General features: G+C 35.2%; 1 protein-coding gene across 1 annotated transcript; it reads left to right on the top strand.

Moving 5' to 3' along the window:
- Positions 1-11,701: 11,701 nt before the first annotated feature.
- fgf5 (fibroblast growth factor 5) lies at positions 11,702-26,570 on the top strand. Its single transcript, XM_051109050.1, has 3 exons — positions 11,702-11,954; positions 13,763-13,866; positions 25,797-26,570. The coding sequence occupies exons 1-3, from the start codon at positions 11,738-11,740 to the stop codon at positions 26,157-26,159; spliced, it is 684 nt and encodes a 227-aa protein (XP_050965007.1). The 5' UTR covers positions 11,702-11,737; the 3' UTR covers positions 26,160-26,570.
- Positions 26,571-27,566: the final 996 nt, after the last annotated feature.

The following is a 27,566-nucleotide window of genomic DNA, read 5'->3' as shown; positions in this document are numbered from 1 at the left end:
TAAAATAGCTCAACAGTGACACCAAGCTTTTATAATGAAAAATTCAACCAAATCAAGATTTTTTAAAACGAATTATGATTGCCTAATATTGCAGAGCCTTAGACTGCCACCTTATGGTCAGCAGACAAATTCAAAGTTCAACCATCTAAAAATCATTTAGTTATTTTAGTTATAAAATATCTAGCTGTAAAATAACTTTACAAAACAGTTAAAATAATGTAGTTATTTTAATTAGTTACTTTAGGTGACCCTCTGAAAAAAATAAACACTATTTAAAGGAACTGAACTTTAAATGTGACATCAATTTAATAAGTGGGCCTAAAATATATGTATCCTTATACCCAATCATAAAAAGCGATGAAAGAATTCAGTTGAGAATATGAGGTAATGGGCTTGGGGATGATGATAGTAATTTATACTTACTGAAGATATTTATTGCCTGACCCATGTTTTGTGACTGGAGTCATCCGTCCCCTTCATAAGCTCCAGTTACATTTGTCACAGTATCACTCAGCACCTCTCGGTCAGGCTCAGTTTATACCCTTCTCACATGTGGCCAATGTGGTCACCCTTGGCTAACCTATCTGGCCCGCTTCTCATACTTTACGTGTGATTGTGTCCTATGGTGAACTGCTTTTCCTTGCATCTGTCTCTTCCCTTCATCTTCCTGTTGTTCTGTAACATCTTGCCAATGGGGCCCTTGCATCAAAATAGATCTGTGCGAAACACACCGATCCCAAACAGTATGTATACGAGTGAGGTATTTTTAGATGATTCACACTAACGATGCAGTGACATCCGAGATCATGACGAGAAGCATGAGAAAGCCAAATGCATGATTTATAACCGCCAATTTACAGTTTGCATTTCTCTATGGAATATAACAGATAGACTAACCTGTGTCATTTTGCCAATCACTACTTGCCAAGTATATGTATGTCACCATTATATCAAAATGAATAAGTCTCGCTTTTTTATGTAATATTGCAATGTTTACTATAAATTATTTATCCATGTACATCATCATTTTTCTTCATATCGTTTTCTCTTTTTAAATAAAAACATCTCCCCTCTTACTTCCCATCTAGCAGCAATCTGTCACTCAGTATATGAAATCGAAGCCAGTTCTGTTCCATGCGAACTTCAATACTTAAATTAGTCAATACAAGACATGAAAGTTCATGAGTGATCTGATACTCAGCACTGAAATGAATGACAGCAAATATGAAATATTAGACCACTAAATGCCACAATGCACCACACTGTAAAAATTAAAAAACACAAGTCAGCTTAAAATAATTTTTTACCCTGCTGCCTTAAAATTTTAAGTTCAGTCAGCTAAAATAAGTTTAGTCAACTTGAAATGTTAAGTTGTACTAAGTAACAACTTAGATATTTGTGTTTGCTAAACTTAACAGATGGTCAAATATCTAAGTTGTCACTTAGTATAATTTAACATTTCGAGTTGAATAAACTTTTTTTTTGAGTTGACTGAACTTAAAATTTAAGGCAGCCAGGTTACAAATTATTTTAAGTTGACTCAACAAATTGTTTTTTACAGTGCAATCAGAGTCAAATACTCCAGAATGCAGTGTAATTAACATCAATAATATATGTGTTTGTTTGAACTTCTATTTTAAAAAGCGTGTTTATTCGATGGATTAGCTATGATTGTGTCATTATATACCACTGGTTGCATCTATCTATATGAACAACAGGTTGCTTAAGTTATTTTAAAGCAGCACGCATTCAATCTTCCTCCACGCTGACATGGACAAATTTACACTTAGCGTTCACTTCAAAGATGAACAGATCCGCTTTATAGACATGCTTTTGCACTTAGCATGCGTTCTGTCCTCCTCAACTGTTTGTACCTGTCTTCTGTACGTCTGCCTTGCAAATTCTAAGCATTGCTGAGAGTAATAGACAGATCTGAGAGCAGGCGAGTATTTAAGCTGCACCTGTCGCTCCTCTTCAAACTTCTGTCCTTCATGGGTCATACACCAAATCTTCAAGTAAAGAGAAACAGATTATCAATTGATTTTAGGCATTATCCGTTGACTGATACCCAGTATACCTTAAAACCTAAGAGTATACCTAAGAGTTCATTTGCAAAAACAGATAACTCTGTTTTTAACAATTTTCTAAAATCATGTTTTTTTTATTGTGCATTCCAATTAATCTTAATCAAACTGCAGTTGGGTTATTTTGATTAGGTAAAAAATAATGAAAAAATACAGCTAACTAACACAATAAAACAGAATAAAAACATGATAACATAATGTCATTATTTTTGAACATTATTGGAACATTATTTTTGATCATTTAAAAAAAGTGAAAAAAAAACCTTTCATCAAAGTTGTCCTAAGACCAAAACAATCTCTGATGAACTTTTCTGATTCACTTCAAATGTTGACTACTGTATATATACATACATATATATATATATATATATATATATTTTTTTTTTTTTTTTTTTTCATATAATATCAAACATATTTGTTTGTTTGTTTGTTTGTTTGTGTGTGTGTGTGTGTGTGTGTGTGTGTGTGTGTGTGTTATTAAAGGGAAAGTTCACTCAAAAAAAATGAAAATTCATGCAAATAAAAATCACCTTTATGTTCCAAACCTGTATGATGATCTTTCTTATATGGAACACAAAAGTAGATATTTTGAACTTTTTTTTCCTCCATATTTTGTAGGACCACATTTTTACTTTCTGGACAAAAAGTCAAAACATTCTTCAGAATATCTTCTTCTGTCTTCCACAGTAGCAAGAAATTCAACAAAATAAGTAAATGACAGAATTTTCATTTTTGGGTGAACTATCCCTTTAAGTGGTCTCTTCCTACAATGAAAAAAAAATTACAATTTTACTTTGTAATTACTCAGAAATTACAAAGAAATAGCAAGATTGAATTAAACATGATTTTTAAAAAGTTTTAATATACTGATTTGTTTGGTAACACTTTACAATAAGGTGTCATTTGTTAACATTAGTTAACGTATTAACTAACAGGAATGAACAATGAACAACACATTTATCACACTATTTTTTAAGTTATTGAAAATACAGTTCATTGTTAGTTCATGTTAATTCACAGTGCACAGTGCAGTGTTAACTAATGTTAAAAAACACAACTTGTGATTTTAATAATGCATTAGTAAATGCTGAAATTAACATGAACTAAGATTAATAAATGCTGTAGAAGTATTGTTCATTCTTAGTTCATGTTAACTAATATAGTTAACTTATGTTAACTAATGAACCTTATTGTAAAGTGTTACCATTTGTTCTTATAAGATGGACTCAAATTACAGCTTTGAAAAATCACTTTTTAAAGTGTATGCCTGGTAAAAGAATGACATTTTGTTTTATGAACTTTATAAGGTGTCCTTGAGTGCCATGAAAGGCGGCTATGAATAAAATGTATAATAATAATAATAAATTAATGTGCTGCAAATGAGATTTTAGTGAATGGATTTCTCATGTAACTATTTAATGCTTATTAAATAGTTCCACGCTTTTTTTAGACGTTGATTTATCTTCTGCATGCATATGAAATCAAAGCAAAGCGCTCGTTCACATTCCATAGTTACAGTTATACCGAGCACGCAGGTGTCAGTAGCTCAGCCGCTAACAATGTCAGACACAGCTGTTGTTCGCTCTGCTAATGCTACAGGGTGAACCGCAATCGAACATAAATTATGCAGCTGCACAAAAGATGTACCAGTCATTCATGCACCGTTAATACAGACACCAGCACCATCACGTTGTTGTTGCTGGGTCATGCCAGGCCGTGATTTATGTGTCATCAACAGGAACAAGCTGTATGCTTTACTAAGGCAGTGTACAGGTCACACATTTTATCTTGACTACCACCAGGTTTGTTGTTGTTTCTTGCTCTGGGTCATTTGTCACAGTGCACGGGGTGCTGCTCTCAGAGAGAGGCCGCTTTAAGCGCAGCGGTAAAATATAGGCCTTCGGAAATCCACTGTAAAACTATACGGAACTAATCTTTCAGCGCTGTGCAGGCATTTCGAGTGTCCGGCTCTGATTACTGCGCCCTGAGCCAAAGCAGTCAGGTAGGCCTGAAGGTGGATTTATGCTACGGGAAGTGCACAGGAAACTCCCTGTTGATTGGTGAGAGGGGGGAAACTGTGACTGTTTGTTGGTTTTACAAGATAGGAATAAGGACTAGAGAGGGGAACAAGGGGGGAGGATGGGAAGACTTCAAAAGATGCATTTCTCTAGTCCACAAGAGGGATAGGAGTCCACATCAGAGAGTCTAGCAATTTCCGCAGCCTCAACTATGACCTGAAGGAATGGAGGATGCATGGAGCAAAAGCCTGCCACTCAAAGGAAGATGCATAGAGCATAGAGAGAGGTAGATGTGGATAATGTATTAGGAAAAGGCTGTTGTTGAACATTAAGAGGATTTTCAGAAGCTAGGTGGTCAATGAGTTACAAACCCAAAGATGAGGTGGACAATGTCTTAGATCACATCAGTGCAAACTGTTACACTCTGAAAAATGCTGGGTTATTTTTTAACCCAAATGCTGGGTTCAGCTTGTTGGGTCATTTTATTGGGTTATATTTTTTTCTTTGTTTTTATCCAGATATATATATATATATATATATATAATATTTTTTTTGTTTTTTTTTTTTTTTTTACTTGGCTTCTGGGTCGTTTTTACTGTCAATAGGCTACAAGAGATGAACCCCCTCACATACCTACCCAGTGCTGGCCCAGTGTAACCCAATGTTGGGTAGTCTATACCAAACCTTTTGAAACTGGATATATTTGTTCTGCCCTAAGAGAAAACTGTCTGAATGAAATTAAGGTATGTATTGTATTCTTATCAAATTATCACTGTATAAATAGGAAAACGCCAGTAGTCTAACTTTTTTTCTTGCTTAAATGTAAGTCGCAGCGAACGTGTGATCAGAACGCTATCCTTCTACAATTGCAGCATTCACCGAATGTACACTCAAAGCGAATGACGCGCCGGCGCCACTATAGAAGTTCAATCTCCCGCCAAACCAATTCACGACCAGGGCTGAAACATCTAACTGTTATATGTAATATTCGCTGTTATGTGTAACAAAGTTTCCATGCGCTCCACTGTCTACAGTAGGAGCGGATTGAAACTTAAATGTCTGACAGACAAGATGGCACGTGTAAAGCTGTATTTGAACTTTTCGAACATGAATATAAAATTAGTCATGAACATAAGTCATTTAATAAACTGGCACAGCCTACTGATTTCTTACCACAGATTCCCATTGGCTGCTCTTGCTGCTGCTGTCACGTCCTAAAAACCTTTATGGAATCATTATCATGGACGTCCCTAGGTCATTTTTTAACGGCGATAGACTTCGATCGGCTCCGCTCCGTCTTTCAGCGCGTTCTTAAATCCGAAGCAGTGCTACCAAGTCCGCGGTTTTTCCGCGGAATTGGGCTACTCTAACACTGTTGCCGCGGGTTGTAGCGACCCCAGTAACGTAATATTTAGGCCCTGGAATGCTAATTTTACTAGGGGAACCCCGTCAAAAAACGTTCATATTTCCCCCAGAAGGCGATTTGCAACGGGGACCCTCCTCAAAACGCAATTGGGCTAGTTTGAGTAGCAATTGGGCGGGTGGTATGGTAAAAACCTGCCAATCCTGGTCCGCAGACCGAGAAACAGAGGACAAGGTGTGTGTTTATCGAAGGATTGTTTTAATATCTGCATCTGTGCAGTTCTTTGTCATAAATACAGTTTACATAATATAATGGTGGAGAAATGGGTTTCCCATGATCTACTGTAAACAGGTGTGTGTGTGTGTGTACTTGTTTTTGCTACATTGTGGGGACCAAATGTCCCCACAAGGATAGTAAAACCTGAAATTTTTGACACTGTGGGGACCGGTCAGTACTCAAATCTTATAGCTATCTAGGCAATACAGTGGAATACTGCAATAAGTTTAGTAAACTACCCCTATTAATCAAACATTTATTTATTTATTTATATTATATTATAGCAGCCTCACTGGGGACTGAGCCCCCCTAAAATTAAAATCCTATAGAATCGCCCCTGTACGGAATGATTTTAAAGATTTTTTTTATTGTAAAAGTCTGACTTAACATTGAATAAAAATATTTATTCCATTTTTTTCCCCAGTAAAAGCAGGCACGGCTTTTTGTAAATTTTATGGATCTGACTTCTAGTCTTATCCGTGTCCAGCTATTGTTAACTGTACAATACAGCTCATTTTACTGCTTGATATTGCAAATTGGTGTGTCTTGCCATATTATTTTAATGTATTATCTTAATTATAAACATACTGGTTTGTAGTGCAAACTGTTTTACCATTTACTGCACATTGTTATTCTTCTCGGCTATTTCCCTGTAGGCTAATGAACCAGAAGTCTCCCCCATAGGCTTGTCTCCGCATTGAAGAATAAGGTGGATATGAACTGTTCTTGTCCTATATATACAATTATAAAAATACAGACGTTAGAATGCATTTTTATTATTTAAATTGAAAAACCTTCAACAGGTTGATTGTCAAAAAGCAACCAAGCAAATAGAATGACGTATAAAACCCAACGAGCTGGGTTTAAATAACCCAGTATGTGTTCTTTCCAAAATTTACCCAGCGCTGGGTTGCCAAATAACCCAGAAATGGTTGTTTTTAACACAGCATTTTACTAAAAAATTTGTGTTTTTGTTAAGATTTTCTAATATAAAGTAATGCAGAGTCACACCACATTGTTCTGCATTTTTGACCTCCAGAAAAAAGGATAAATTGTGTGCATGCAAAAATATACACTTAGAATATCTTGATTATAGACACTCTCCAAAGAGTACAATATATAAATAAATACCTGAATAATTAAAAATATTACATTTTACAGTAATTTATTGTACTAACATATGTACCTTATTTTGATTTATTATACTTTATTTAAAATGAGAAAATATGTAAACTACATTAAAAAATAAATAAACATTTTTATAAATTGCTTAATTTGTACATTACTGCATGGGGGTAATCTTGGCCTACTAAATACATATACATAATTTTGTAATTGGCTTGTTTTGTCTGCATTGTGCGTAAGTAATGTCTATAAATAATGAATATAAAATGTCTAAACACTTTATATATAAAATATATATGTGTTTTATATATAAAACACATATATAAAATAGATTAAATGTTAAACAATTTTCACTTGTACACTGCAGCACATAAGAAATATACACTGCAATTACACCAACTCCTTGAACAGCCTCTATAATTAAAATATGATGCAGTTAATTATCCATAATGAGATGCTGCAGTTCCAGATCACACATAAACAGGCAAATTTCACTGATGACACTTTCTCACTGACACTTTTTAAAAGTACATTGGTAACCTTTTGACTGGGGTGTCTATCAACCCTGCTGGTTTTTTATCTTGCCAAATCTGTCAGTAGGTACTGACGGCTGTACACTGACAGCGATCATCAGCGATTTCACCGCTCACTGACAGGCAGCTCTGTCTGTAACAAGTGAACAGGTGCTTCTTTGTTCCTCACCAAATGCCCTCGGACACTTTGCAAAAACACAGTGCTGGCTTTCTCACAAATGAATGGGGGACTAGTTTGTCCAAAGCAAATGTTTAGATCTATTACAGATTAAATGCTTGGCTGATCCGTGGGCTGTTTTGAAAAGACGCGTTTGAAATGTGTGGCCACTTTCACGTCGCCTCACGCTCCAACTCTCAGGAATGGGAGGAGGGAATAGGGTGAGAATCTTTGACCCTTAGAGTACAGCTCAAAAAATGGGTCTCTGGTTTGAGGAAACCTCTAAATTGAGAGCAAAAACCTTCTCTCCTGTTCCGCCTTGCTGCGGTGGAATGTTTCAGATGACTGTGGGCACGTTTGCAAAGGACTAAGGTTGAGAAAGTGGTTCAGGGGTCACAGCACATACACAACTTGATTGTTATTTCAGTAGTGAAATCTACACAAATCATCAGAGAAACACCCTCAAGCAAATGGAAATTCCCCTGTCGCATCGTGACTTCAAAAATAAATATCAGTGATTCCCAAATCAGCGGCTGTAAAAGGGCTTGTAAAATAACACCAATCACACGTAAAGGAAAATTAACAGCTTACTATTTTAAAACCGTTTCTACATGTTTTATGAGGGTACATTTAAGACTTTTTAAACACATTTATAAGACCATTTAAATAGGCAAAGACGATTTAAAGAATAAATTGAAGGGAACACAAATGTCCCTCAGTAAATTCTGTTTTATTTCCAGTGGAAATGACAAAAAGATTCTTAAATCAAGGTACATTTACCTGAGAAGCAAAATGACACAAAAAGTCATCTTGTTTTCTAAGATAGTTTTCAAAATAAAGTAGGTTTATGATTAAAACAAGAACAAATATCTGCCAAAGTGCTCAGAACTGAATTACTTCAACTGGAAAACAATTTTTCACACCCCATTGACATTTTTTGTTTAGTTTTGTTTTAAGCATAAACAGAATTATGTTCAGTTTCTCAGAAAACATGACTTCATATCTTTTTACATCTCAAGTGTTTAGATATTTGTACTGGAAAACAAGATGAAATACTAAGAAAGATATACATTTCTTGCTGTGCATGCAACATTCAGTGCTATAAAATATTGAATTTAAGACTTTTAAAGACCTTTTAAGAAGTTTTGATGTTTGAAATGTAAAAACTTGCACAAATGCATCATAAAGTAATTTTTCCTATTGCACATATTTGTTTCCATATGCTAAAACATATAAAGTCATACAATTCATGTAATATTTGCTTATAAAAACCTTTTGCGGTTACATTTACTGTACATTTGATATAGCTTCTAAAAGCATCATCTATCAAGGAGGAGACTCCATAATGACAGTACAACATTATGGCCAAAGCCTGTGAGCTAACAACCATCAGCCAACAGACAAAATTATTGAGTAGTAATCTTTAGGTGGGTCAAACAGTCCCAACACTGTCCAGACGCCGTCATTTATGGCAGTACCTGAAAACTCATCTCCTCCCCTGTTACTCAAAAGCTTAATTCACAGATAATGATCGCTTGTGCCAAAACAATAACAAATGACTTTTCCCCAAGAGAGAAAATCCTGCATGATACTACAAAGTTGTTAAAAGCCAGGATCATTGATGAATCAATCAGGATCATCAGTGTTTATACTCATCTGGGGTATTACCTCACTGCAGTTACCGGAGGGTCTAACACAAACAAATGGCCTTTACAATTTGGGAGGTAAACAGTTCTGCACTGTTTACATTAAAGTGATCAATCCATGTTGTGCAGCAAATGAAACAGACATCACAGACCTCCATGTCTCAGTCATTTATCTAGTGATTAAGATCGTAATGTTTTCAGGACACATTCCTTTTAAATTACTGAACATTGCCATCACATCTTAAAGGTAACTTAAGATGCAGTGAGCAAAATCTATATGAATGCTCATGCAAATTCGTGCATATAAGGCATTATATGTATATGAGTCTTGTCATCTAATTTGAGAATACAACACTATTTATGTGTTATGTGAGTATTTGTATATGCTAAAACCTCAATCTTGTGATCTGTGTGTATATACATATGTATAACAAAACTGCAAAGACTTCCTGTCCAGGTTTTGTACAGGCATGTTGCAGTTAATCTCACATATAACCATCAATAGATGATTGAAATTCATATGTTTCAGACATTTAAAAAAGAACATGAAATTCCCACTGTGCTGTCCTTCAAGCAGAAAATGAGCAGTGCTGCTTTTCACTCAGCAGGTAGCTGTACTGAAACAACTGGCCTGGACACCGCTATTGTTTGATTAATAGAGGGATAATAAGGAAAAAATTGAGAGGCTTTCAAAGATCCTAATGAAACTGTAACATACAGTTTATTTAAATAATACATTTTGTTTCATTCTGTGTTGTCATTAACATGTGCTTCATTAAATGAATCCACATAACACACAATTTGGCATTGTGCCTATTAGCAAAGAGTATAAACACTCCACTTTTCAGTGGACTATTCCTGTAACTCATTCCTGATAGCCTCACACTGAATCTTATAGTGAGCCAAAACATGCCAACAATTCTACCTGCCATTAATTTCCTAAAATAGCAACATTCCCACACTGAAATTAATGAAAGCCCTGCTGAAAAAAGCTAAAACCAAAAATAAAAACTGAAAATAAATAAAGTTCTTTAAAAGAAACATGTTCTGATTTAAAGAAGTTTGTATGTATTTAATTAAAAATATACCACTTTTTATATTTCACATGCAACTGAGATATGAATAGATTTAATCTCAAAGTCAGTCTTCATCTTTTAAGTTCCTCTTTCCAACATGAATTTCATAGTTGTATATTTTAAGTTTTGTTTCCTGCTTGTCCCAGAAAGAATAAGTGCTGAGAACCTCCAACAATAATGCAACTGTCTGAGAGAATGAGCAAAACTACAGCTCTACCTGAAGACCTCTAAACACTCTAGATATAGACAGTTTCGATAATCGCATCTTTTCCAGTCATAAATTATTTGCTTCTCCGCCCAACTGTACATGTTCCCTTGTGCGTAAAAACGCACGTGTTTTTTTTAAATCTTTTAAGTGACGTGAGGCTCTTTTTTTTATTAATTTATTCAGAAATACAGAGCCTATAAAAATCAAATTCATATAAAAAAGACTTGAACACATTTATGATAAACGTGTTTGCAGTATGCTATTAAAAGTCATTTAGATTTGTTATGTGAAGTTTAAAAGATGTGTGCAAAACATTCTTAGATTTTATCACAAAAATACAAAATCATTTATTAATCATACAAAAATAAGCAGTGAAAAGGTTTTGCTACATAACGTTTGTACTCCAAATTAAACTTAAACTAAAAGCGTAACCAAAACGCAGGAGTCAATTTTTGTCATGAGACAAAAAAATCATAAAACACCCTCAAGACTGTATGTCAAGGTCATCAATTCTACAAAAAAAATATGCACATATGTAGTCTTTCATTTTTGTATCTTTATGAAATGGAACGTTTTGTTGAGGTCAAATGGAGTACCCAAACCGTTTGATATTAATTATAAAATGTATGATAGATTAGTAAATCATCTTGGAAAAATATGTGAAAGCTTGTTTGAAAAATCTGTACAATCACGTACAGTGTGACAGAAAAAAATATGTCGTACTTTATACTTAATCATGGTTACACCACTTGACATTACATTCTTCTGGAGCTATACTAATATAACTTATTTCAAAATGACAAATACGACTACAAATGTAACATTTCTAAGAACTTGCCACATGTTTTCTAAAATAGATTCATAAAACATCTCTCCGTTTTATCACCTCGAACATCATTAATTGTCACTGACCCATGTATTGAAGTATAAATATATAACTGCACATTCCTGTCTCCGGTCAAAGACGAGCTGTTTGGACCTACATCTCCAACGATATATAGATCTTAGGACGGTTTGAATGTTTCGTCCGACATAAATTGAGGATGAGAGAGAGCGTCCTGCACATCTCAGGCACGCATCAAGCAGTGAGATCATTTGTGATATAAATATCTCTTTGCCAGCAGATCTGCTCCAGCTCCTGCAGCCGAGGGTAATGCCCACCAGTGAAACGGCGAGTTACCTCAGAGCGCTGGAACAGCAGCAAAATGCTGGAAGTGGCCTAGCACTCGCACAGACAGCTCTCTGGAAAGAATGAACGTTCCTCTCCTTCTTTTACTCCTCTTTCAGTTGCCTCGCTCTGCAGTGCTTACGGGATCTGAACGCGCGTATTTGGAGCACCAACTTGTCGAGGAAGGGCGCGTATCAGGGCGCAGGACTGGAAGACTGTACTGTAGAGTTGGAATAGGTTTCCACCTTCAGATTCACCCCGATGGAAGAGTCAACGGGAGTCACGAACCTAATCCGTTAAGTAAGTTATCATTTACCAGTTTTTAAGCACATTAAATAATGTGAAAAGCGAAGTTCAAATTAGTAACCGATTGATCCTTTTTCATACCTGGCAAGGCTGCAGAGTGTTCGATTTTAATTTTCTGATAGAAATAGACTTACCAAAACTCAGTACGAATGAAACTGTGCTAATTTACATCCAAAATGATTCTGATAACCAAAAAGAATCATTAAAATGCTTTAATGGCATGTATGTTTAAATAGTTTTAGACAGAATCTTTTCGATGGGCTGTGCAGAAATACTTACTGGCTCAAGTAACTGTTATTGCAGACTGATCTGACTGAATGAATGATGAACTAGTGCTTCCTCTGGTTGGAGTATCTTGTTTGGAGCGGATGTTTATTTACAGGTATGGGAACAGGTGCAGCTGAGATCAGAATGCTAGTGAGCTGAAAGCTGGAGTGAATGGCATCATTAACATGCCATGCACTAGATTTCTGTTAATGGCTGAATAGCTCGGTACACATACCGTAGTACTAAGTCTATTTAGAGGGTGTACTGTCAAACAGATGATTAAAATTAGATTAAAGTAAAAAAGGACTTTGACTTTGGCTGAGGGTGTTAAGTCCATTTGCCAGACAGAATATTTAGAAAGCAAACATCACTGACCTGAAACATCTTTCTGAGACAATACAGCCTAGCCAATCTCATTTTCAGTATCAACAAGGAGTAATGACCAATACAGTTTGTGGCGTGAATATTAAAAAGATGGATGCTATATCCAAATTTCAGTCAGCTCAGAATTTAGTTACTTATGTGAAACCACCTCAAAATATATCTTGTTTTAACATTGATAAACAAATGGGCTCTTTAAAACCAATAAAAAGCTTATTTCTGGAAATTATGAAGTCTGTGTCACTACACATGTGCACACTGAATGAAGAGCACCCAAACTTGTAAGACTGGCTTTGGGAAGACATTCGTTTTTCTGGTGGATGTTTTGGGTGTTTTACAGTAGGTGTTGCAGTGCTTTCTCTATTCTTTACTTACTGCACATATGAAAGCATCTAATACCCTGTCTAATATAAAAGAAGGCAAAAGGATGATGAAATACAGGCTATGTTCACACGGTCAGTATTTGGGTTTAAATGTATTTATTAACATATGTGACTTCTACTGTATGTCCTGCACACATCAGACAGGAATTGAGAGAATAATGTATGTGTAGGAACTGAACTCTTTTTTCTTCTCTAACCTGCTATAGCATTGATATACTTGTATCCAAAATGCCATAGAACAATAAATAATATCAAAATTTGACATTCTTTAAATGTTTTTTATACTACTTTCTAACATCTGCTTTTGACTTGCCAAATGTAGAATTAAAAACTCTAGTTCTTTCTTTATTTGTTTGATAACTAGTTTGTTTGTTTATTCACTACCCAAAAACTTTTCAACCATACAGTACCCCTATTTTGTGTCATTTTTATATCATGAGAGAGGCTGACGTAAGTTATGACATCAAATACTAATGTCTCATGTCATACATGTCAATGACATGGCACATATCACCTGAACCCACTTTCAAAATTCAGTTGTGACTCCTAAAAATTTAAGGAAGGCACTTTGGTTATAGAAAGCAGTTCTCGCTCTTGCGCTCTTTCATAACCAAACTGTGTATGAACAGATCCATATGCATTACTTCAAACAGGACTGACAGTTGTATTCTTCTGCTGTGTGAACATAACTATTGTTTGACCTTTGACTTTTAGGACATAAAGTTCATCAGTCGTCACTGCAATCAATGTGGGTTTTTTTTCCGTCTGTAGGTGTGCTGGAGCTGTTTGCCGTGTCTCAGGGGGTCATAGGGATCCGAGGGGTTTTCAGCAACCGATTTCTAGCCATGAACAAGAGGGGGAGGCTTCATGCGACTGTAAGTCTGATCCAACACAATATAAGCTCATAGATCCACTACAGAAAAGTGGATGTAAACCAATCCAAATGTGCTAAATAAACTCCCCATACCCCCTTTTGAAAGAAAGCTCGGCTTACTGTGATATTTGTGAGCCTCTGCAAATTCTCTGTACAAAGACTTGTACAGCACACAGCAGTGGAGAGACACACTGCAGTTTCAGAGCAATCTGGCTTTGCAGGGGTCTGGGCTGTCTGATAGAAGGCAGAGCTTATTAGCATGTGTTAATGGGAAGAGCAGATTAAAACGAGTCTGGGGTAGTTGATAATCTTGCAAGGAAGGGAATCAATATGCGTGTAAACAAAGTTGGCCAGCTTTAAGGGCACTTAGCATGCAAACAGCAAGAACTGGGACTTATGCATACAAAACAATAGTACTGTATATGCAACTCTAATCTGTAAGCATAAAGCTTTTAAATGAGAGTTGATTAACTTTACCATAATAGAAACTGCCTTTTTTCCCAATTTGTCAAAAGGATCTGTATAGGAGACACTACAAGTTTGAGAAAACTCAATCAATGCCATCTATTCAACCAATCTATCATTATCATTATTAATCTTTCAACTCCACATGATGTATACAGTCAAATCAAAAATTATTCAGACACCAGATATAATTTTTGATATTTATTACAAGTGGGTGCAGGACACTATGGTGCATTTATGTAAGTAAGCATAGCAAATAAATTAAACTGTGACATATTATACCCAAAAAGTCTTCATACTGGAGACTACCAGTAAAACTGATAAAAATTTGGGACCAAAAATTTGATTGAACTGAACTCATTTTTTTTCTCTAACCTGCTATAGCACTGATATACGTGTATCCAAAATGCCATAGAACAATGAATAATATCAAAATTTGACATTATTTATATGTTTTTTATACTACTTTCTAACATCTGCTTTCTACGGAACCCCTTAAGGGACATGGTGGTGAAAAAAATCAGAGTGAGTGAAAAAAAAATTCAGGGTGGGAGGAAAAATATTTTTCAGATTTTTTTGCGTTCCCTCGCAAAACTTTGCGTTCTCTCGCAAAACTTTTGCGTTCTCTCGCAAAACTTTTGCGTTCTCTCGCAAAGTTTTTTGCGTTCCCTCGCAAAACTTTTGCGTTCTCTCGCAAAACTTTTGCGTTCTCTCGCAAAACCGGTTGGGTTCGGACAAACACTTCCTGTTTACTCAGCTCAGTATGTTCACAACGGAGCGGTTCATATAAGTTTTATACTGAACTTGAACTCAAGTGGCCTATTATAGAAATACAGTCATTTAATTGCTTATAGTTTAAGGCACGATTTGGGAAAATCCTAAAACGCTTAATGTGGATTAATGTAATAAAACAGTGACAGCGGAGGCCCAATTCGGTATTAATAAATGCTATTCATACTAATAAAAATTTTAATATTAATAGCATTACTCTCAATAAAGCAGTCATAAATGCAACTTGCTTTTCTTCCCACAGAAAACCTTTAGGATACAGAAAACGCTTAATGGAAGCTAATGGACGAATTAAGACGGTATTTGTAGTTACAGTGGTTTAAGTATAGTAACCATGGTTAATTTGTTTGCTGCTTGTTTAAAAAAACATTATAAGTTTTTGAAAGGAAAAATAAAACAAACAAGTCACGTAGCCTGTTAGTCCCATTTTATTCAGAAATAATACTACCAGCAGGCCTACAGCGTGTTATAATACCATTATAAACACACATAGCCTAGGCCATTAGTTCCCTGCACTTCACAGCAAATCCTTTAAATTTAACCGTATTCAGAACAGACCAAAAACTAAAACCAAAAAACTATAACTTATTCATTTTTAATGAATACATATAATATAATGCAGTATATAATAATAGGTATAAGCTTATAGCTATAAATAAACTAAAATAAATAATTTAAAGCGAAACTGAAAGTATGGGCTCACGTATGGCTCTCCTTCAGCACAAATCCAAATGTTTCCATATTCACAATGTATTTGCAGCTAAACCATTAAATTAACCGGGCTTTGTACGTTCCAATATCGACATGAAAAAATCATAGTGAACAAAAATGTGCCGCAGTGGATTGGACCGGTGCTCACGCTGTACGACACAGACTAATACAGACTATTTAAACTGACTAGTGTAACTTTGTATCTGTTTGGGTGATTCTGTGTATTATTTAAATAATGAACAGGCTGCGAGGCGCCGGCGCGATCAAATAGCTGATATATAAAAACTGTAAAAAAAAAAATATATATATATATATATATATATATATATATATATATATATATATATATATATAAAAACTGTCTTCCATACAGAAAAATACCCTGTGCGAGTTATTGTTTTTCATGTTTAAAATAGGAGAATGCAATATCCAAACGACTGCAAATGCAACATTTATTTTATAGCAGTTCAACAAAAAGGGTAATATTAAGTGACATTTTAAATGTAGCCTACATTTTAAACACATGATGTTTGTTATATTTAACGAAATAATAATAGTTCCAACGAAATCCGCAACAGAACTGGCGTGTCTCCAAGCAACAGCGGTGTTTCGTTTCTGAATTAATCTGCAGCTTTGAACCATTCGGAGAGTCCGTGATTAATAACCCATTCATAACTACAACCATTTGCTTAGTTATTGAATGAATGAATGAATGACGGGACGCCTTGCTCATTAAGACAGTGACATGCCGCCACCTACTGGAACGTTTGAGAACCACTAGTTTAATGGATTACTTCATTAATTGCCTATTTTTAATAAAACATAAAATGTTGGCTTTTTATATCATTGTCTTCTTATATTAAGCTAAGGTACATTGGAGAGCTTTCTGTTCATATTCGGGGCTTACCTGCTTTCTTACATTTAAAATGTATAACAAACTCTATACCGAGTTCGGCCTTTTATACTCTATTATCCCGTTAATTTTTCTTTCTGGGGGATACGCTTAACGTGCAATTTAGCGGGTTACGTTTATATACTGAGCTATTCTGGTATATAAGGTGTGTACTGAACTTGGTCCTACAGTGTTTTACATTTTAGAATGTCCCAAAATCGTGCCTTGATGTATTTATATAATAGCCTACTTGAGTCCAAGTTCAGAATCAAACTCTATGAGTCGCTCAATTGCGAACGTGCAATGTAGGAACCACTACAAGCTGTAAAGTAAACAGATAGTGTTTGTCCGAACTCAACTGGTTTTGCGAGGGAACGCAAAGTTTTGCGAGGAACGCAAAAAGTTTTGCGAGGAACGCAAAGTTTTGCGAGAGAACGCAAAAAGTTTTGCGAGGGAACGCAAAAAAGTTTTGCGAGGGAACGCAAAGTTTTGCGAGGGAACGCAAAAACGTTTTGCGAGGGAACGCAAAGTTTTGCGAGAGAACGCAAAAGTTTTGCGAGGGAACGCAAATGTTTTGCGAGAGAACGCAAAAAAATCTGAAAAATATTTTTCCTCCCACCCTGAATTTTTTTTCACTCACTCTGATTTTTTTCACCACCATGTCCCTTAAGGGGCTCCGTAGCTTTCGACTTGCCAAATGTAGAATTAAAAACTCTAGTTCTTTCTTTATTTGTTTGATAATTTGTTTGTTTGTTTATTCACTACCCAAAAACTTTTCAACAATACAGTACCACTATTTTGTGTCATTTTTATATCATGAGAGAGGCTGACGTAAGTTATGACATCATATACTAATGTCTCATGCCATACATGTCAATGACATGGCACATATCACCAAAATTCAGTTGTGACTCCTAAAAATTTAAGGAATTCACTTTGGTTATAGAATGCAGTTCTCGCTCTTGCTCTCTTTCATAACCAAACTGTGAACAGATCCATATGCATTACTTCATTATAAACTTTGAGCTGACCATGGTTTGTTTCATACCTGTCTATCAAAGTTATCTGACATGATCAAGATGAATTTGTTCTGACACAGTTTATCTCTTGAGTTCTTGTCACATTTTATTACCATTTTCTAAACTATAGTGAATAAACTGTTATAATGTGAGAAATGTTGAAGGTGTCTGTATTTTGAAGGTGTATGTTGAAGGTGTCTGTCTAAGTGTAGTTCTTTAGCTATTATATTGTAAGAAGGTTTCTGCTGAAAACACATGTACTTACTAGGGCTGGCAAACGATTAATTGCGATTAATTGCATACAAAATAAAAGTTTGAGTTTGCCTAATATATGTGTGTGTACTGGGTGTAATTATTATGTATATATAAATACAAGCACATTCATGTATATATTTAAGAAATATTTACAAGTGTATGTATTTATTATCATTTTTATAGAATTTATATTATATAAATATATATATTTATATTATTTATAATATAAAAATATATATATTTATATTATATATTATATTAAATAAACATATTTTGTACATAAATAACATATTTCTCTTAAATATATACATTAATTTAATTTGTGTGTATTTATATATACATAATAATTACACACAGTACACACACATATATTAGGCAAACTCAAACTTTTATTTTGTATGTGATTAATCGTTTGACAGCCCTAGTATTTACAATTAAACATGCACCACTATCTAAAATTTGGGGTTGGTAAGATTTTTTTTTTAAAGAAACACTCACCAAAGCTACATTTCTTTGATCAAAAATACAGTAAAACAGTTATATTGTAAAATATAATATATGGTCTATTTCAGTATTTTTTAATATGTAATATTTTCCTGTGATGGCAAAGCTTTATCCTTATCCTTCAGATCATTATTATTCTTCAGAAATCAATGTAATATGTAATAAATATGTTTAATATTGAATGCGTTTCTTTATATAAAGTTCAAAAGATCAGCATTTATTTGAAACAGAAAAGTTTGGTAACGTTATAAATGCCTTTACTGTAACAAAAATAATTTATTGCATCTTTGCTGAAAAAAAAAGTATTATTTATTAATATTTTTTAAATATACGTAAGTTGTTCTGAATCTCTCTGGACTCTTCTTCACATTAATGTTTTACAATTTTTAAAAAAAACTCGTAAGGGCCGGATAATAAAGCAGTCTGATAAATCTGAGGATTAGCCTCCAAACTGCTGCAGACATCATCTGTAATTAAAGCAGCTGCAGCGGCTCCGTCAGACTTGAATTGGGTTTCATTTCCTCAGACCAGCTACAGTTGCACAGGCTTATTTAATAGCTGTCAGCTTGGGTTTTAAACCCCAAGCACTTCACTCCGTAGACAAGTCGGCCTAACCAAAGGAGTATCAAATGACTTAGCGTCTGATTTTTGTTGCACTGTCTGTCATATTTAATATTTAGATGTTTTCATAGTGGCAATTTATTGCTGCGATAATGGCGAAGAAGACAGATGTACATTATGCCGTGTGACCTACCCAGCAAGCCATTACTAACATAATCTTTGCAAAGCTTAAGAGGTCACTGCATTTATTGAGAAAACAATGAGGAGCGGGTGAGAAACCAAGAGGGAAATAGAGATGCAGCCGTCTCCCATTCCATGAAACGTGGTCTGCTCATGAACCAGAGGCGTGTCTCAAATGTAATTTTGCTCACATGCTCTAAAGGTAAAGAAAACAACTCTGAATAATACGACAACACGTATGAATGGGAACAAATCTGCTATGCTAAGATGTAATTACTCGTATCTGTGTCTGCAACAGTTTAATAACTCAACGTTGGTGGTGCAAGGCTGAAAAGTGGAGGTAGCACAGTATGGGAAATCTTGAGAAAGGATTGTTTGTGGATAATATTCACAAAGAAAGCTGTCAGAGAACAGACACAGGTCAAGCAGCTGTGCAAGTTCACGACTTTCAATAAAATGTCTACTGCTCGCAGACGCCGAATAACAGACATATGGGATTTCTTGTATCTCCTCAAACATAGATTGAAATAGCCCCCCAAAACTGTCATAAAAGGATGTATCCTCAACAGCTGGCTGCTGTTTAAAATGGTAGTCATAAAGCACTTCCAGAAGACAGAAACCATGTACCCTAATCAAACAAACGTTCAGATGTTTTTGTGGCCAATTACCACATTTAGGGGAGAGAGCCCCTGTGAAGTTATGGTGGGTCAAGTTGTGACTGGCATGTTTAGAAAATATTGTAATGGCACCATTTTCTGCTTTGCTGCACTCTTCAGCAAACCAGAACAGTTTTATTATTTCAGAGTTTGGGAATTATGCAAGACCTCTTACTTGGGACTGACCCTCATTAAATTCATGATATAGTTTCCCACCACATGTATTTTTAGAGAGTGAGGCCAAAATTCTTAATAATGTTGGTTGTGTACAGTTGTTGGTATAAGCTGCTGTTTACAAACTACTAACATGTTCCCAAAAGTTTTTGCTTCACTTTTCTGATAAATGTTTCAAGTCTTGTAACTGGAGTTTTGGTCATTTTTAATGGATGCATGAAATCAGCTTCCCTTACATTCACACAAGTGTCCTAGAAGAACTACCAACGGTGTACACTCTAAAACAAATGAGTAAAAATAGGGCACAATTTACTGTATTAATATGAAGGAACTGATTTGTCACATCAGCTACAAATATATGATCAACAAAGTTTGATAACCAGAAAGTGTCCACAACTTTGTCTAGACTATATTTTGTGAATAATTTCTTAAAATGCCAAAACACATACATTTTTATCCAAATATCCATGCTATAACAAAAAAAAAAAAAAAAATAATGTAAATTATTCTATATTTACTATAGACCTCATTACCTAGGTCATGTCGATTGCGACATTAGTTCACCCAAACATGACAATTAGCCCATGATTTACTCATCCTCAAGACATACTAGGTGTATATGACTTTCTTCTTTCAGATGAATCTAATCAGAATTATATTAAAACTGTCCTGGCTCTTCCAAGCTTTATATTGGCAGTGGGTGGGTGTTTCTGTTCAACAGTCCAAAACAAGTCCAATAAAGCGCATCCATCCATAATAAAAAGTGCCTCACATGACTCTGGGGGGGTGAATAAAGGCCTCCTGTAGCAAATCGATGCGTTTGTGTAAGAAAAATATCCATATGTGACCCTGAACCTTAAGTGGCATGGGTATATTTGTAGCAATAGCTAACAATACATTGTATGGGTCAAAATTATAGATTTTTATTTTATGCCAAAAATCGTTAGGATGTTCAGTAAAGATCTTGTTCCATGAAGATATTTTTAGATTTCCTACCGTAAATATATCAAAATTTAAATTTTACTAAGTAATATGCATTGCTAAGAACTTAATTTGGACAACTTTAAAATATTTTCAATATTTAGATTTTTTTACACCCTCAGATTCCAGATTTTCAAAAAGTTGTATCTCGGCCAAATATTGTCCTATCCTAACAAACCATATATAAATGGAAAACTTATTTATTTAGCTTTCAGATGATGTATAAATCTGACTTTTAACAAAATTGACCCTTATGACTGGTTTTGTGGTCACATATTTAAAATGTAATAATCACGTTAAACTAGTTTGCGCTAACGTGCAAGCTGTTCCGGGCGGATACGCCGCTGATCTCGCAAAAACTGACATTTATTTATAGGAATTTTTTTTTCAGTTTATTTAAACTGACACTTTTTTTTTTACAAATCCTCATTCTGTACTTCTAATTCGTGACTGTTGTTTTGTTTTGCTCTCTCCTCTGTGCTTCTGCGTACGGCACATGTGCAACGCATACGTCCTACCTACAACAGTTAGCACAAGCTTGTGATTATTACGTTTTAAATATGGATATTTTTCGTAGAAAAACAAATCGATTTACTACAGGAGGTCTTTATTCACCCCCTCTAGCCATGTGAGGCACTTTTTATTATAGATGGATGTGCTTTTTTGGACTTCTTTTGGACTGTTCACTGCCATTACAAAGCTTGGAATAGCCAAGATCATTTTTAAAATAACTCCAATTGTATTTGTCAGAAAGAAGAAAGTCATATACACAGAGGATGCCTTGATGGTGAGTAAATCATGGGCTAATTTTAATTTTTGGGTGAACTATCCCTTTAAATTAAGATCTGCTCATGCTGCCCACAATATTCCTGTTTATGCGTATTTACAGTGTTGCACATTATAACCAATCACACACAATTCTGTTGAGCTTAGGATTGCAATGGCCAATACCTGACTGACTTCTGGACTCTTGTGAATTCTCTCATCATAAAAAACAAAGCACAGATGTATGTAATATGTAAGTAAATGATTCATTTCACCATGTAGACAGCTTCAGTGATTATAACAATAGTTTGTTTTTTGAGAGTGCTTAAACTTGTGATAATCAAAGTTAGTGATAATGTTCTTTGCTTGCCTACTGTAAGCTTTCTGTAAATTTATTCGCTGTTTAAATGACCATGGAAGTGAAAACATTGTAATTAGCAACTTACAATGTTTGTATTAAATTGTGATCAAGGTTTAATACACATTCAGTCCTATTAAAAATATTCTATTAGCCTGTATTACTTCCATATCTGGTTTTTGCCTAAAAAGACTGGTTTATGATCTTTGTAATTAATGGATTAGGCTGATTTTAGCCTTGCCCTGGAGTTGGTATATGCAAATAGGTATCAGCCGTGTTGTAGTCGAGACCACCTCATTCGAGTCCAAGTCAAGACCAAGCCCTTCTGGTCTTGTTCTTTACTCAGACTCGAATGAGCAGGTTTCAGACATACCTAGGAGAGTACAAAGTCACAATTGACAAACAGCCAGAGAAGGAGCAATAACAGACTAGTAGTGAAGTAGCCTTATTATCTAAGTCCTTCATGCCTGCTCTCTAGTGTTGATTTGATCAAATTCATCTAATTGAACTCAGCTTTGGTCAGGTATTTAAAAACATTTACTAAAAGAGATCTAATGGATGTCTGGTCTTGTCAGGGTATGGCTCTATTTCTGATACCCTACCTAAGTAGAGGGGGTTTGCACAGTACATAAGCATAGATTGCCAACAAACAAGCATGTGTCCTGCTTTCCTGTGCCCTGGAAGGATAAAGTTATTTCACAGCCTAATGAGTTTTCAGCCCACACAAACGAAGCTCTGCTTCTGTCAGTCACCAAAGTCTTTGATTGGAAAGTCGGTTTTGATGACTTTGAGCTGGGAGATAAAAGTAAGACTTGCAATTATTCTGTAACCCCCTCATTGCTTCTTTCTGGGGCTCAGTGTCTATAATCTGCTTGCTGCTTTTCATTAGCTCTCTTCATGAGGGGCTAACTCAATCAGGACACAAAGTATTCTCTCTCCAGCAGCTGCTAATGTGGCATCCTACAAAGTGTGTGCACAGTAATTACTTATTGTGTGCCCAAAGTGTTAAAGCTTTTTTGATGTGCTGTGGCTCTGTCTATTGCTGTGGTAAAATTACGAAAAGATGATCACTACCATATACAGTTCTTCTCGTAAGTGTACATGCCCTTTGCAGAATTTGTCATTTTGTTAAAAATTGTGACTTAGTATTGCCTTGATGAATTAGCTCTACCACTCAGGACAATATATAGAAGGACACATACGATGCAAATTGTCATTAAGAATATTTTAAATAATTAATTTTCTGAAAAAGAAATGTATAAAATATTATATTAATATATTATATATATATTATATTATATATTATAATATTCTTTTGAAATTCTTTGCATTAAAAAAACTCTCTTGTGCAGCATTTTTAGGGCAGTACTAAAAATATGATTATAAAACAAATAGTTCCGGTTCTTTATTCTTATTGGTTGAGCCCCAATCGAGGCTGTTGTAAATTACTCTACAAACATACACCTTTGTTTATCTTTGTGTGTTAGTCTGCAACCACTTTGTTGCAACCACAACTGTTTCTGAGGAACTACATTGTTTGGTGGAAGAATAATGTTTTTTATTAATATCATTACACTTTATTTGCGCAGTTTTATTTTGTAAAACTTTGGAATAACCATTTTATAAAAGCAATAAGCCCCATGAAGACGTGTTTAAATTCACTGTAAACCACGGCTTCTTGCTTTATTTTATTTTAAAGATTTTCTGCATTATTTTTTAAATGCTTTAAAGGAGAACTCCACTTCCAGAACAACAATTTACAAATAATTTACTCATCCCCTTGTCATCCAAGATGTTCATGTCTTTCTGTCTTCAGTTGTAAAGAAATTATGGTTTTTGAGGAAAATATTTCAGATTTTTCTCCATATAATGGACTTCATTGGTGCCCCAAATTTAAACTTCCAAAATGTAGTTTGCATGCAGCTTCAAAGGGCCAGGACGAGGAAGAAGGGTCTTATCTAGCGAAACGATCGGTCATTGTTTTCGCTTGTGTAGCAAATGGGATACGCGTCCACTGGTCATTCTTGAACGATTCGTTCATTTTAAACAAATCTTTAATGTGACTCGGGAAGAACGAGTCATCTCGGGGAGTGATTCATTCAGTCGAGCATGTGCAACATCCTATTAGGTTCTGTACTGGAATTAGTTCACCTGTTTTAGTCTTCTGGTTTTTCGAGTCGTTCGTTCATATTATGGGCCTGTCACGTGATGCTGATTTCGCTAAAATGAACGAAATGACTCGAAAAAAGACTCAAAGGTCCGAGTTGGTAAAATGATCCTAACTTCCCTTCACTATTACGAATCACGTCTTCAAATCACCACAAGTTCATCATCTGTGTACTCCGGTTCAAAAAGGTAGAGTATGTCAAAAAAACTCTCCTACAACTTCACAATCGTCCGACATCGTTGTACCTTTTTGTTTGTAAACAGCATTTGACTTACTTGCACTTTCTTAGTCTTTGCACGTTCGCTTTGTAAACACTGGGTCTGCGGTTCCGCCTACTTTCCGCATGACCTTTCAACATGATTCAATGGTACGTGAACGTGCATCCCAGAGTCTGTGCTACACAAGCTTTTGTTCTTAAAAAGTATACAAATTTTTATTTTCCGAAAAAAATGACAGATCGTTTCGCTAGAGAAGACCCTTCTTCCCTTCTTCCTTCCTTTAGAGCCCTTTGAAGCTGCATTTAAACTACATTTTGAAAGTTCAAAATCAGGGCACCAATGAAGCCCATTATATGGAGAAAAATCCTGAAATGCTTTCCTCAAAAAACATAATTTCTTCACGACTGGAGACAAAAAGACATGAACATCTTGGATGACAAGGGGGTGAGTAAATTATTTGTGAACTGTTGTTCTGGAAGTGGACTCCTTTAAGCAGTTATAAGCACAGCTGTAATGGTCCTTATTTGTTTTAGTTATATTGTATATTTAATACAGTATTTGTCCTGTACTGTGCTTTTTTGCCATTTTTTAATGTCATTTTCATCATCATTATCCTTGTAATACAGAAAAATAAAACTCAACCTAGAATTCATATCATTTTAAATATTATAATAGACATTCATTATACTTTTTCTGTTCCTCAGTCTATGCAATTATCTCATAAAGTATGATGACAATCGAGATGGGAAAGAACTACTGCACATGCTTGGTACGCTGAAACTGTCCTTTTGTGTTTTGTGGTATCTGCTATAATAAAAACTGATACACTGAATTAAGAAAAATGATTTAATTCCATGGTGAATTATTGAACCATGGTCTATTTATTTTATTCGTAGGCTCACATTAACAACTTGTTGAATAGCTTGTGGGAAAAAAAGCTTATGGCAATTATTATTTCTAGTATAAGTGTAAAAGTTATTATCTCATTTGAAAGTAAGATGTACAAATAGTATAGGAAACCATACACTAAATAAACACCATTGCAGCTGGACTCCGGCTGAAGTACAAACAAAGATCATCAGAGGGATCCAGTATCATTCACTGGCTGTGTTGAAAGCCAAGATTCAAGACATATTAACATGACCATTAACATGCAAGGGCGTATCAGTGTCAGACTTGTTGATTTTCTATCTTTGTATCATTTCAATCCCCCCTTTTCCTGTCCTTTTCCCCTAGGAGAGCTTTACAGATGACTGTAAGTTCAGGGAGCGGTTTCAGGAGAACAGCTACAACACGTACGCCTCAGTGATCCACAAGAACCATCGCACTGGTAGAGAGTGGTTTGTGGCACTTAACAAGAGAGGAAAAGCAAAAATGGGGTCCAGTCCGAGAGTGAAGTCGCAACACGTGTCTACGCATTTTCTGCCGAGGATGAACCTACATGAAAAGACTGAACAAGGATTCACAATAACAGACAAAGAGCAGGAAAAACAACCACCTCCACATGCACCAACACCCTCTATACCGAAAACAGCAGTCAACACTGGAAAGAAGAATCGACCGGTAGTCAAATACTGGCCGAAGTTTCGATTCGGATAAACTAGTGTTGTCTTAAACATGGACAAGTCTTGCAAAAAAGACAAGATGGGAAAAAGTTTTCCAATTTTCTCTTCAGGATAATCAATACTTGTTTAACTTACATGACTTGAGCATTCCGGTCATCGTGTACATTATACGAACTTCTGAAGTCTGATGTGCATTTCATGAAGATCTTCTGAAAATCATATATATTTGAACTGAAGTTGCTTCACAAGAGGATTTGCGTAATTATCCTCAGTGATTTTACAAAATATAACTACATTTTTATATAATACCTCACTGTATTTATACAATATATTTATGTCTCTAAGCTTTTTTGCACAAACAGTTATCCAGCTCCTAAGATTATAATGTTTGTGATGGTAATATGCAAATATATTTTTTAAAAAAGTAAACAGAGTACAGAAAAAAGAAGGCATATTTTAAATATTATGCACATGGATTGCTTATTTGCATAAAAGAAAGACCATATTTTTACTCTTTGAACAAGTAGATGTCTGTCCATCAAAACTATCAGTCTAGATGCTGACTGTCATGGAAATTAAAATCCTGTCATGACCCCAGTGCATTCCACAGAAGAGCGATGTCTCACAAGGATAAACATGTCTTGTGGGACTGCTCTGTGTTTTTTATGAGCTCTGCTCATAGGTGTATCAAATGGCAGAGAGTCATGGTATGACCCTTCACAAAATATCCCTATTACTATCAAGCAGGACACACTGAAACTGTGTGGAACTCATCTTCAATGTTTACAGGCAATTGCAACCATTATTAATCCATTTCCAAACATTTCACAACAATTCATTTCTAATAAACATTTCACTATAGTGACATTAAAAACATCCTGTTTACAGTTCCTAAATTTATTCTATTGTCTACAAACTACCACAACAGGAATGCTGTGCTTTTGTATTTAGAATGGGAATATAGTAGGACACAACAGAAAAACGTTGCACGTTTTTGCACATCTGCATTAGATTCTACTGGAATCAACAATGTGGCCAAATTGTGCATAGTGGTAGTGGATGTCTGTGTCTGAAGACTTGCCCGTTACAATTGACATAACAGCTGGTTTGTGCCATTACCCTGTTGGGCTGATCTGAGGGGTAAAGTCAGGGTTTGGTGGAGGTCAGACATTCCACTAGAAAATGGTTTACAACAGTGTCTCATCAAACAGGTTGAAATACAGGGGTCAAGACATCCACATCAAATGGTGTCTGCATAAGCCATAATGCTGGTATGGCTCTAAAGGTTTCTTCATACTACTTGGATATATGCCAAGACATACATAGACAAGACTATGAATTTTGTCTGGAAATACAATCTTTGCTATTCAAAGTCCTTATAATGAAAACCGATTTTACCAAGGTTGGCTGGGAACAAAAATGATAGCAAAATGCATAGAAC

Source organism: Labeo rohita, chromosome 5 (genome assembly GCF_022985175.1).
Source record: "Labeo rohita strain BAU-BD-2019 chromosome 5, IGBB_LRoh.1.0, whole genome shotgun sequence".
Taxonomy (NCBI): domain Eukaryota; kingdom Metazoa; phylum Chordata; class Actinopteri; order Cypriniformes; family Cyprinidae; genus Labeo; species Labeo rohita.
This window is presented reverse-complemented; position numbering and strand designations above follow the sequence as displayed.